This window comes from Asterias amurensis, chromosome 18, assembly GCF_032118995.1.
Source record: "Asterias amurensis chromosome 18, ASM3211899v1".
Lineage (NCBI taxonomy): Eukaryota > Metazoa > Echinodermata > Asteroidea > Forcipulatida > Asteriidae > Asterias > Asterias amurensis.
In genome coordinates this window covers 7,822,832-7,837,037 of record NC_092665.1, presented here as the reverse complement: position 1 = coordinate 7,837,037, position 14,206 = coordinate 7,822,832, and the positions used below count along the sequence as shown (strand labels likewise).

The 14,206-nt window shown below is 40.3% G+C and overlaps 1 protein-coding gene across 1 annotated transcript; it reads right to left on the bottom strand.

Annotated features, from left to right (window-relative positions):
• Positions 1–35: 35 nt before the first annotated feature.
• LOC139950511 (N-alpha-acetyltransferase 38, NatC auxiliary subunit-like) lies at positions 36–13,962 on the bottom strand. The gene is made up of 3 exons (XM_071949237.1): positions 13,838–13,962; positions 4,656–4,848; positions 36–3,572 (listed from the first exon to the last, which is right to left on the bottom strand). The coding sequence occupies exons 2-3, from the start codon at positions 4,819–4,821 to the stop codon at positions 3,478–3,480; spliced, it is 261 nt and encodes an 86-aa protein (XP_071805338.1). The 5' UTR covers positions 4,822–4,848; positions 13,838–13,962; the 3' UTR covers positions 36–3,477.
• Between the last annotated feature and the right edge of the window lie 244 nt (positions 13,963–14,206).

Sequence of the window (14,206 nt, the reverse complement as noted above, 5' to 3'; positions counted from 1 at the left end):
TATTGGGGGGGGGGGGGGGGGCTGGGTTGCACCTTTTACTTTGAGTAGTTTATAGCAAGTGTTTATTGTCTGCAGCTGTATATATTGCATATTATTTAGACAGACTCTTCAAGTAGTAGGCATCCGTCCGTCAATACTGAAGATGGACTGCGCCTGGGGGGTTGTCCTGTCTTGCAGCTGCGGCTAAGAAGTCCGATTCTTGCATGGCAGTCTCTGCCACAGTTGTTGCAGACATACGGAGAGGGGGCTGACACAGGGTTGGGGGCTGCTACTCGCAATTTCCTCCTTTGCCTCTTCTCCTGCAGCAAGGAAGTGCGCCTCTCTGCAGCGTGACTGACCCCTGTGGCAACTGGGCGGTGCGTTCCTGTGCTGCTTCCTCCCAGCTGTTGGGGTCTATGCCTGCCCGACTGTTTAGAAATATGACCCATTTTGCCACCCCAAACCATTATAAATGATGGTCAGTTGGGGTGAAAATAGTAACAAACTGGAGAAGAAAAATAAAAGTTCTGAAATAGTAGTTGAATTATGAGATTTTGTTATTCAAATTAGCTTGCTTTTCAAAAAAGGACTTCGAGTGCTCAATTAAAAGCCACATGAGAAGCAGTTTTTACAAGTGCTTAAATCATTGCTTGCACTATAAATATATATATGTATAACCTCTTAAACATGTGTTAAATAAGATCTCTTCATTGTATGTCTTTCAAGCCACTACCAGCAAACTTCTCCTGTTTTGACAAAAATAAACTCTGACACGATGAAAGGTTATTGCACTTTGCAAATTAAAAACATTTAATGGGACTATGTCTATTGGACTTGTACCAATTACATGTGTGTACTATGAAGTTAGCAACTTAAAAAGGGAGACTTTGTATTTGGTTGTTTATAAAAGTCTTAACTTTTAAAAATATTCTTGTTAAGGCGTGCCATTTACAATAAAGCATACATGTACATGTACTTAAATTCCAAATCCAAAACTACTTTTTTCTTCAAAATGAGCAATAGTTTTAGTTAAAACAAGAAGTATCTGTACCAATAACAAAGTAAAGATTGCTCATCTTTAAAGAGACTGGACACTATTGGTAATTGTCAAAGACCAGTCTTCTCACTTTTGTATCTCATCATATTGTGAAAATTTGAGCTCAACTGGTCGTCGAAGTTGCGAGATAATGATGAAAGAAAAAACACCCTTGTCACACGAAGTTGTGTGCTTTCTGATGCTTGATTTTGAGACCTCAAATTCTAACTGTGAGGTCTCGAAATCAAATTCAAGGAAAGTTACTTCTTTCTCGTAAACTGCGTTACCTCAGAGGGAGCCGTTTCTCACAATGTTCTATACTATCAACCTCGCCCATTACTCGTTACCAAGTAAGGTTTTATGCTAATAATTATTTTGAGTAATTACCAATAGTGTCCACTGCCTTTAATTGTTTAAACGTTTATAATACACAGCTGAACCTTTTATACTTTGTGTAATTTGTTTTGTATTATTCAATAATGGCAGTTATTTTATTTTTTTCTGCTATGTGTGTAGCAGATGTTATCAAAATTGTACATTTCATTTCATATTTTTGATGGAACAAAGGAAAACTTTGAGACCAAATAAACCATATTTTTCTAGTTAAAACAAATGTTGATTTGTGAAGCAAGCACTGTACAATTGTTGATCTCAAAGTTCTACAACCCCCACCCCCCCCCTCCTAACCAAACAGAAACACAACCTGAAACAACAACACTAACAAGCACTAGCTTTGCGTAGGATTTAGAACCATGACCCGGCATTCAAAAACAGCTTGAATCCTGTTTTTAGCAGCAGGTACCTCAAACAATTGAATTGTGATTACCTTACGTTGGGGAGGTTTAGCTGCATGTTACGCGAGCACACATGTGAACGTGCACCTCAACAAACTGTGTTGTTTCTACTCGACTTCACGCTTAGGGCTTATTTCATGCCCACGTATGATGTTGCCCACTATGTATCAGACGTTAAAAATGGTGACTTCAAGTATGCTAAAAAAGTGAGATATTAACAACATAATTTTCTGGCATTCTTTTGCTCGTGTGACTGGCATGTCAAGCTCACAGTGATTATTTCAATATGGGCATTTAGCTTGATCCCTTCAAAATCAGACAATTTTCTGATCAGGATGTAGATAGATTAGTGTTCACTGAGCTAGTTCGCTCGCACTCCCAATGTACCTACTCCTTTGTACAAAAAAAGATACAAATTTGCTGAAATCACCAGAAATAGTAACCGTTGAAGTATATAGGACAAATAAAACAAGCTTTACCCCTTGCATTGTGGATACATCAGATCCTTGCTCAATGACATGATTCAACCAGTGTTTTGAAATGCTGTACAAGTGCTTATAATTCAAACTTAAGATGATGATCAAATCTACATGTGCAAGTGTAACATTTGTTCAGTTTTTGAATACACTTTGGACATTATGTGTTGATTGAAACAATCCAATGTTTTTTTTAAATACTGATATTCACAGCGCCTTATTAACCATTACAATGGTGCTTATATTTCCATCATAGCTGCACATACATTGCACTTTGAGATGCCCTCAGGTGTGATAAAGCACTACATAAGAACTGTGTATAAAAGATCTTAGAAATACATTCTGAAGATCAGCCACTCAATCAAGTAAAGTGAGCTATAGACCTTCAATGGTCTTCAATGATCTTTCATGGTCAGCCTCAATCCTATTAACAGATGTTTTAACCAAATTCAACATTTTCTGCAAGCTTTCAATTAAATAAAATACCTCTCATAATTAGTTGTTTTGTTTTTAACAAAATCAACACACGTCTTGAATAATTTGGTAACTTTGTTACAAACAGTAGTGATCTGATTTTGAATTGCATTTATGGCTTTCCATAGTTTCAAATCTTGGGTGGCAAAAACTCGGGCTGTGACGTTGCAAAAGAAAAGTTTATACACTGGGCCCAATTTCATAGAACTGCTTTAAATGACTAGCAAATTTTCGAGCTTACTGTAGCAGATAATTTGCAAAGGTGCAAGCGTAATTCACAAGTTAGCAAGAAAATTAGGCAGCCATCTTGCACGTTCCCATGGATTTGTGCGATAAGCACTGGAAGGTTAGCACACATTTTTGTGTGTTTACGTTTAGCAACGCTATAAAATGGAAACTAGGCAGTAAATTAGGCACAAAATGGGATGCTATTGCTAAGCAGCTCTATGAAATTGGGCCCTGCTCTGTGACAATGCAGGCCTCCGCATCGAGGCAAATCAGGGGCATAAATGCAATAGCCTCCAGGAAGTATTAGGCTCTTGCTTTTATACACCAAGACAATGATTTAAAATGTCAAAGACAAATATCAATGCAACTTGTGATCACACAGATATACAATTACCATTTCACAAAATAACATTTACAAAAATTAGTTTTTTTATGGATCTAGTAAATATGAAATTACATCCATGGCTAGCATGCACAATATTTGCAAGGATCAGCTTTTGATTTTATCATTCTCTATGGAGACAATATGTTGGCCAGGAACCATTGCAAGCCCAAGGACTCTGGGCTCTTCCTTTTGACTGGAGTCTGGAAAGCAAACAGAAGTGAAATTCATTTAGAGGATTGTAGCTACTACAGCATTAAAGGGTCTATGTATTTTTTGTAGGACAAAAAAACAAAATGTCCACAGATTTACATTAAACTTACAGTTTGAAGATCATGATAGTAGAAAGCTTCCCTGAAATATTACTTGCTGAGGTGCTGTAGTTTTTGAGAAATGAGTAAAACAATGTAATGAAAATAATTTTCGTCACAGTGATCATGAGACGAAAATTATTTTAGCATGTAAAAACACATTTTCACGACATAGTTTTACTCATTTCTCAAAAATTACAACTTTCAAACGGTGTAAATTTAATGTAAATCTGGGGACACTGTGTTTTGTCTTACAAAATCGGTTTATGGGTAAAAACCAAAATTAATACAACAATATAGGGGTTTATATGAAAAACAAACCCCAAACGAGGACAACGTTGTAGAAAGGACAACACATACTAACTATTAATTAAAACTTAACTGAATACATGTGTTTTTAATCTATTTTGTGCTTTGAAGCAAAGTCAGTTTCAAAATATCCCACTGAAATTTGATCTTTTACAAAGGCAACTTTTGAAAATAATATTGAACATGTATGCACATTGTACACACACAGGCAAATATATCCTCTTTATCAACCACTCAAGGTAACAGTTATGTTTGTGAAAAGTTCTGTCCACAACTTACTGTCCCATAAAATTGGTTGCAAAAAACCCAAATATTTGCTTTTTCATTTTCCCAAAATATATCTTGTATGATGAGGTTTTACAGTTTGGGATATGATTTGATAATTTTCAATGAATTTGTTCATTCATTTGGGTACAAATTCGCAAGTTAGCCTTGGGCTGCATTGTGGTGCTATTTATACACAATCAAGGTCGAGTCACACTGCAATGATAACGAAAACGAAAACGATAACGATCACCACACAAAGAAAACGCATTCTATTGGTTGAATAAGCATACATGTGCAGATTCTGCGTGGAGCAATTCAACCAATAGACTGCATTCTCTTTGCGTCATGAACGTTATCGCTGCAGTTTGACTTGGCCTTTAGATTGATTGCATGATTTACCAGGTGGGGTTAGATACTCCTCACATGATCCAAGAATAACATTGCGATCTTTGTCAGTACATAGAAATAAACCAATCAGAGTTCTTCCATCGGTCATTCTAATCCTCATAGTTTGGTTGAGCCATCCATTAAGCCTCTCTCTTGTATCTTGCTTCTCTGGAGCCATTACAAGACACGCATCACAGAAACAGGTCTAAAACATACAAACAATTCATGCACATTAGAAAGGTATATTATGTTAAAATGATGGCTTTTTCCAAAATGTAGTAAAACCTGTGGTCGATTTTACAAAGAGGTACGATTGGCTGATAACCAGTTTGCTTTTGGGGGCAAATTAAATTCAAACTGTTCAGTAACATACAGCGATCTTATTAACTGGCATTTAAGTTCCTGTGCGTGTTTGTCATTTCAACATGCCACAGTGACCCGTGGAAGGCACTCAACGGATTGCTTATACACTACAGGCAACTGTTTCAATAAGTCTCCGTGGTCATGATTCAGTGGTCCAGTCAAAACGGAGAAGACAATTTTGTGCAAAACAGATATCCAGTGGAGATGTGCTGCCTGTTTAAAGATTCCCAAACAACAGCAAACACATGATCCTACCTTGTCCATGGCAAGGCTTGGCAACATAGAAAATCAGTTGGACGAAGCACTGGAGTTGTTTGTTCACAGATAGTTTCAAGAGTCTACCTGCAAAATTAAAAAAGAAAGCTGACAAGGTAGCGGTAGAGTCACTTCGCACGGAACTCTCCACCGTGCAATAAGAACTAACAGATCTGAAAGCAAACCAACAACAGGCTATTGATAAAAAGCTAGAGTCCGACATGACAGAGGACACGGAATCAGTGAAGACCATGCTGACCCATTTGGAGGTAACCCCAGCTAATATTACCAACTGTAGACATCTTGGCCCATACAACCGAATAAAAAAACTCCCACCAAACCTTGACCGCGACGTCTGAGCATTGAATCACAACATCAGAGGGATACCATTCTGAAAGCTGCACACAAACTGAAAGACAATTGACTCAATAAAAAAAAGGACATTATCCTGAGAAAGGATCTCACCCCACTCCAGCGGGATGAAACAAAAATCATTGAAGGAAGAAATGGCAGCAAAAAAAGGCGCAGAGTCGACGCAGAACGGGGACATCATGCCAAATGGATAAGAAAGAACGGAAAGGTTGTAAACATAGGGATCTACCCAGACACAACCAGCCACGCAGAACCCCTGAAATAGCCAAAGAGGGAGAATCCTACTTAGCACCTGCACAACACACCTTAGCAGCACCTGCACAACACAACTTGAAATGTATATACACCAACGCAGATGTACGCAAATCAACAAGCGACATGAGTTACAAGCACTTATCACTCTGCACAACCCCCACATCGTGGGAATCACTGAGGTAAAACCCCCAAACTGTTGTGATTTGGCTCTGAGTGAAATACAATTGGACTGTTTTGAACTTTTCCATAAACCTTTCTGAACATGGTCGAGGAGTGTGTCTGTATGTACATCAGACGCTGAAGACAGTAAAGTGCTCTAGAATGAAAATGCAGGATTTTAAAGATGCAGTATTTGCCAAGATTTCAATGCCAACTAATAAAAAACTTGTTATCGGACTGGTTTACAGAAGCACAGGGAGTGATAGTGCAGAAAACAATCAGTTATGTTCTTTGGTAAGGAACATTAGTCTTTGTGGAAACTGTGATAAACTCCTCCTTGGGGATTTTAATTTTCCAGAAATTATTTGGGAAACGTAATCATGTCGCAGACATGACAGAGGTTCAAAACACCAAGCACACAAATTTCTAGAAGCCACAAGAGGTGGTCTTCCTCATACAGCACCAACAGGAACCGACCAAATATCGCACTGGTCAGCAGTCCAACATACTGTACCTCGTTTTCACAAACAATGAGGATCTCAAGTAATGAAATGACACAGGAATAACTGTCCATCACTTGAGTTGATGGCGAGTTGACGACACAAGCGAGTTGAAGGCGAGTAGACAGCAAATAGTAAGACAGTGTAGGCAATTTAAAATTGATATTTAACAAAACTACGTCAGAAATACTTCATAAAGCGTACACGCAGTTGTTTCCCACATCTTCCCATACAATGCGGCTTGTGTCTGGCTCTTTGGGCTCTTTGCGCTTTGTTTACCCACAGCTGTTTTACAACCGTGGCAAGAAAGCCTGTAGTATGTGTTTGAACTCCTTCTCTTCCTACCTCCAGACCATGGTAATACCAAAACTATTACATTTCAACACAAGATGAAGTTCAAGTGTCTTGTAAAAAGGATGCTGAGATGATACATACGGGGGTATTTAGAAAATCATTTAGCTTTTGATAGCGAACCTTTTTCCCATTATCTTATCCCAAACCCATGACATCCGTTTAACATTCCTACCAGGTTAAAGCAAAGTACACTTTGTTCAATCAAAAGTATAATATTTTATTATTTAATTAAAAATAAAATTTATAACTGCATCTAGCCTAGGCCCTATAAAAGCCTAGCAAACCTTGTTGAGCTGTTAATGGCTGTCTTTTAATATCGGTCTCATCACAGTCGCCATACATCGCAACTGTGATGAGACCCATGTAAAAATATAGATTTACGGCGCTGTCTGCTGCTGCCACACTTGGGGGGTTGCTCCATAAAATGCTCAAGCTTGTGCTGTCTACATGGTGCTTATTATCTCAATCTGCCTATCGAAGTGAAGTTCATGGTGTAACCCATCTGGTAGTCAATTCTGGATAGCAGATATTCACCTAAAAAAGAGACATTTACAGGATCTGTTTTTTCTCATTGGATAGCCAAATCAAGTACATCACCACCCAGTCCACTGTGCATTATTGCTTCAGTGCTTCACCACAATAGGACCTATGCCCAGGCTGTAGATCTCCACCCACTTGCACAGAAGAGACAACAATGGCCTCTATTCACAAGGACAACACTATCACTGGGGAAGATTTGAATGCATGCACAAGCCAAATACATGTAGTGTACTCAAGACACCAACTCATTGCTCTAAGATCATGTGCAAGTAACATTTTGCCCCAAGAGCAGTTTAATGCTGCAAAGAAACATGGCATTCTCCGGACAAGAGGAAGACGAGCGGGTTCCCACTGTCAGAGACGCAAGACTGATGTGAAAAAGAAAAGTAAGATAACATATTCTCCTTCCTCAATAAATACCCAGGATCAAGATAGTACATCTGCACTCAGTAATGGTGATCTTTCTACCAAAGCCTACCCATTACCTGCTGCATCATTACTCTATCCATGTGGCCGGTGCAACCAGGAAGTGCTCAACCACCATCACGCCGTCGCATGCGACCATTGCAGTATCTGGTTCCATTGTGCTTGCATGGGGATATCGGATAAACATTACAGAAACCTATGTGAAAACTGTAAATTGCCATGGCAATGCGGATGTAGCTCCCAAAATGTTTCATCATCTGCACCAGACTCTGTTTCCAGTGTAGATTCATCCAATTTGTTTGAAACGCTTCCGACACCTGATCTTTCTGAGTCCAATCTCTCCACAAACTTACCAATTCATACTTCAGCACCAACAAATTCTGAGCCAAGTAAAAACTCGGAGACAAAAAAATTACTTGGTATGCAAATTAACTGCAACGGACTCAAAGGGGCAAACAGCAAACTGAAGTTCACAGCTGCAGTCATACAACACCAGCCAGACATCATTTTTGGTTGTGAATCCAAGCTGGATGAGAGCATTTCTACTTACTCTGTGTTCCCTGAGGAATATGAAGTTTACAGAAAGGACCGTTCAGCTCATGGTGGGGGTGTCTTTCTAGCAGTCAGATCTGACATCATTGTTCTTGAAAGGCCCGAATTTGATTCCGACACAGAAATGATCTGGGCATCAGCAAATTTTACTAAATATGGTTGTATCTATATCGGTAGCTGCTACCGTCCACCGAATGCAACGATCATTACCATGGATCATGCACAAGACAGCCTCAGCAAGATCCTCTCCAAGCACAAAAACCTACCCAACATTATCTTAGCTGGGGATTGGAATTTCCCAGACATTGACTGGAGTAATATGGAGACTACAAACATGCAGACCCAAGCACAGCATAACAGGTTCCTCACTTTCCTCAACGAAAATGGCCTTGTTCAACTAACCAAGGACATAACTAGGCCAAGGTCAGCTTCCATACTGGACCTGGTACTGACATCAAATACTGAAATAGTGGAAAACGTGAGGGTGAAGCCTGGTATAAGTGACCATAACATTGTCCTCTTCAACATTAACACGACACCAAAGTCACAGAAAAAGCCCCGGCGCACAATCTACAAGTATGATAAAGCAGATCAACACTTAGTCAAGATGAAACTGAAAGAAGCATCAAGTGAATACTTCACTAAAATCCCAGATGACTCACCAGTAGAGGACAACTGGAAATTCTTCTGTCAAGCCATTACCAATGCCATGACACTTATTCCCCATTTTACCGACAAAGGGAAACCTAGCCACCCCTACATCACTCAGAAGATCATCAAACAGATGAATAAACGAGACAGGTTGTACAAGAAAGCAAGGAAAACCATGACCCCAGAAACATGGGGCAGGTACAAATCCAAACGAAATGAAGTCCAGAGGATGCAGAAAAACGCACACGATACTTACATGAACAACATCATAGGGAGCAGCCTGAAGACAAATGGCAAGAAGTTCTGGACTTTTGTAAGGTCACAGAAGAGAGAATCACTTGGAATCCCCACTCTCAGGGTGGCTGATGAGACCTATTCTACAGACAAGGAGAAAGCTAAAGGCCTCAATGATCAGTTCGCCTCTGTCTTCACCCATGAGAGCAACTCTGATGATCTCCCAGACAAAGGTCCCTCCCCATATACACCAATAGAAGATCTGACCGTAGGGCTAAATGGAGTGATGAAACAGCTCAAACGGCTAAAAACTAACAAGGCTAGTGGCCCCGATGAGATCCCAGCACGCATGCTCCATGACTACGCTGATGAAATTGCACCCATCTTAACTCACATCATCAAGCAGTCCTACCTTACTGGTAAGCTACCATCTGATTGGTGTAAGGCCCGTGTTGTGGGTATCTACAAAAAGGGCAGCAAGAGTGATCCATCAAATTATCGCCCTGTTTCCTTGACTTGCATATGCTGTAAAATCATGGAGCACATAGTCCTGAGCCACATGGCTAAGTACCTTGCTGCAAATAACATCATCATCAACAACCAACATGGTTTTCGTGAGAAATTGTCATGTGAAACGCAACTCATTCAAGCCATTGATGACTGGGCCCTTAACATCAACAACAAACACCAGACAGACGTCTTGTTCCTAGACTTTAGTAAGGCCTTTGACAGAGTAGCTCATCGCAAGTTGTTGCACAAGTTAGATTACTACGGCATCAGAGGCAGAACCAAAGCATGGATCCAAGGTTTCTTGAATGGTAGGACCCAGCAAGTTGCAGTCAATGGCACCTTGTCTGCACCTGCAGATGTTATATCTGGAGTCCCTCAAGGCTCTGTACTTGGTCCAGCCCTTTTCCTTCTTTACATCAATGACATCAATGAAGGTATTATGTCAACAATGAGGCTTTTTGCCGATGACAGTGTAATCTACAGGTGTATCAAGTCCCGTAGAGATTTTGCGACTCTCCAAGCTGATCTCCAGGCAGTCTTTGAATGGGCTCAGAAATGGGACATGAGCTTCAACATCACAAAATGCTGCCACCTCTGCATCACCCTGAAGAAGACAAAGTTGGATCATACCTTCACAATCTCTGGTCAGGAAATCCAACACGAGAAAAAATGCAAATATCTTGGAGTCACCATCACTGACAACCTAAGCTGGAACACTCAGGCAGAAGCAGTCAGAGCCAAGGCTTCAAGATCGCTTGGGTTGATCAGACGCACCCTTGGAAAATGTAGCAAGGAAGTCAAGGAGACGGCGTACAACACTCTAGTAAGACCACAACTTGAATTTGCCACAAGTGCATGGAACCCGAACACAAACCGCAACATCAGAATTGTGGAGAGCGTCCAGCGCCAAGCAGCACGTTTTGTCATGAAGGACTACCACCAAGAATCAAGTGTGTCTGACATGCTGACATTGCTGGGATGGGACACCCTGCATGACAGACGTCTCCTTCATCAGGTCGAAATCCTCTACAAGATACTACATGGCCAAATAAATATAACAATTCCTCCAAACATCATCCTAGAGAACAGACGATCAAGCCGACACAACCAGACAAATCAACATAGCCACACCTACAGGCAACCATTCGCCAGAGTTGACTGCTACCTCTACAGCCCTTTCCCAAGAGCTGTTAGGATTTGGAACAGGCTACCAGTGGCTGCAGTCACTGCAACCAATCTGAACGGGTTCCAAAGAGAAGCACTGCCAGCTATAAGAAAGATGGAGCTACCAATCCCTCTTAGGACAAATTGACATTATCACCACCTTATAAGCACTATCTTGAAAGCACAAGCACAGAGCGCAAATGGAAATTGCAACCCACCCTCTCCAGGACAGCAGCAATGCTTATGGGAGAGTACAACAATGCAAGATGCAAGATGCAAGAGCCATTATTAACAGTTCAACAACAAGGTGGGCTAAATAAAAGCCATACAATACATTGACAGAATTATTGTGTGGCAGTTATTTAGCCCACCTTTTGAGCTGTCATAACTCCGCCATATTTTATCAGGTTATTAATTTAACCGTCATAGCATTTCTTGTACAAGCTTTTCAAATGATACAAATTGTTGTATATTTTGGGCAAGAAAAACCTCAAAAGTGTCGTTCTCCCCCCCCCCTTCACACACACAAACGGCCCAACCAACCGCTGGGTCATGGGGTCACGCATCATTGCATCATTGGAGCAAGTTCGATCAACGACCATAGTTAACCATAGTTTGACTAACTCTGATCGAACCCGCATTTAATAGTCAACGATAGTTGGACCAGTCTAGTCGACTATTTGCGACCATCTACTCCACTCGAGGCTGGTCGAGGTTGGTCACATCGTTGGTTACCAATACTATAGCATACGAGATGTTAAATTTGCATCAGGGATAAAGAATATTAATTTTGATTTTTACCCATACACCGATGTGTGTTAGCACTGTCTACTCAGTACTTTCCCGAGTCCTGTGAAAAAAGGACAAGGACAGGCATGTTACTCGGGTGGGATTCGAACCCATGACCTTTGAAATTCTAGAGCAGTGTCTCACCAACTAGACTACCGAGGTTGCCCGGTAGCTAGAGGCAGTTCGAATCCTATGTTTTGGCAGCGATATAAGAGATGTTAAATTTGCATTGGGGATAAAGCATATTAAGTGTTTGATTTTTACCCATGTGTTATCACTGTATACTCAGTACTTTCCCGAGTCCTGCGAAAAAATATCACAGGCATGTTACTCGGGTGGGATTCGAACCCACCGTACGACCCTACTATACTGTAGCAATTTGTCATAACACAGTGTGCTGCAGGCAGAGAGGACCAGTTATTGATAAAATAGCTGAAAAGAAGTGAGTATGGACTTTTTGTGTGTTCACAGCATAGTATGGTTGATGGTCACTCTTTTTAATTGCATTTTTATTTCAGCGCGCATGCGCTTCGTACGTCACGAACTAACCACGAACTAGTCGACGATTGTACCCTAATCGAACTTGCTCATGCATACTCGCGCTCACAATATATGCCAAGCCCAGCTCTTACTTTTAAAAGCCCGGTTCTCCTGCAAATGCGAGTGCGAAGCGAAATATGGTGATGCAACAATCCGTACGCACTCCATTTCCCTTTGTGATGCAATAAAATTTGCATCCGCACGAAGCATTTGAGGAAGCATGAACCGGGCTTTCTCTTTAAGAAGTTAGATTTAGAATCATAAAATGATTAGGTTATCCTACTGAGTGACACTGTCTAGCCCAGATTGGACTCCTCCTACCAGCTGACCAGGACTACCTACTGTCTACTCTGTAGTACTTACTACTACAGTCGTTTGACCAGTTCTGGATCACTTTTTGAATTCACATTGTTTTTTGTTGCAATCTCTTTGATATCTTAAACAAAAAAGTTTATCAGTTTACCTAAACATGACATAAAACTCACCAAGTATTCACTGACAAAAAAATATTAGTTCTTTTGAAGAGGCTTTAAGAAAAGTATCGTCACCGGTTTGACCAGTTCAGGATCAGTTAAATCTATTCTGAATCAGTAGAGTGCCCTTTATTGCAAACCCATACTCCCATCCATAAAACTGTCTCTCAAGGACACGAAACTTCAGAGGTGTGTTGGCATGGACTTGGACTTCCTTTCTTTAGTGAATGTCATGCAAGTGTCTTCAATAGCAGCGCAAAAACCCAACGACAAAACAACAAAACAACAGCAAAGGCAAATGAAAAAGTGAAGCGAACCTAAAAAGCATTATTGACCCCTCCAAGTTTAATTTTCTCACAAAAAAAAATCTACAAGAATTTGTTGAAGTAATGTTTCTCAAAATCAACTAAATAAACTTTCTACTGCAGTAGTATTATTTTACCTTACTTGGTAAGTTAGTGCGTCACCATTTGATGCAATGAGATGTTGAGTGATCCCGAACTGGTCAAGGGTAAGTTGCCCCCACAAGAAGATTTTGGTAACTTTGTATCCTCAAAACAACAAGATGACTGCACAGTATTTACAGGAATTTGTTTTTACACATTCTTATCATTTTACATAAATATTTTTTGCCCCGGCACTTGAATTCTAAAGGTAAGAAGTTTTAACAGTGTTTTTCAACCAAAATTTTTAAACAAAAAAATGATCAATTTCGCAGACAACCTTCAGGAAAACAGCCAAAACTTATTTGCTGGTGATGTTTGGCACCTTATTTTGGGTTTGTTGGTTGAATGGGTGTTAATCTTCACATTTATCAACAGAAAGTGGTAATAATGAGAAATTATATAACTATTTGGTTATTGCAAAGTTGAAGTGATCCCGAACCGGTCAATGATCCCGAACTGGTCAAATGACTGTAGTACTTTAGTAGGACCCGTAGGTAGGCCCTAGTATTTAAAATAAAAAGCCATGGGCACAAGCCACAATTCACTATTCAGTGGGATACTGTATTAATAAAATAATAATTATACAGTATATTTTTCGTTAAAACACTTACTTGAAATGTAACCTGTAAAGTCTGCAAATTAGAAGGAAATCCTACCACCTTTGTTATCTACCAAAGGAAGTATTATAGTAACCGTGCCAGAGCCGTGCTACACACAGTCAGTGTGGATGTGTGCGCCTAGCCTTGAAAAAAATCATAACAAGAGCCCTCATTAACAGAGCGCCCTCTTTTGGCACGGTCTATTTTATTTGTTTAGCCTTTATTCAATGCCTTCGTGGCTTGGACACTTTCTCAAAATGCGCAGCGGCTGGAACAGGAGACCACACTCGACTCTGGGGCGTGTTCTCTTACTCCAGTCGCTGCGCTGTTTACGAAACTGTCTAAGCTGCGAAGGCCTCGACAAAAGACTAAGATAGCTGG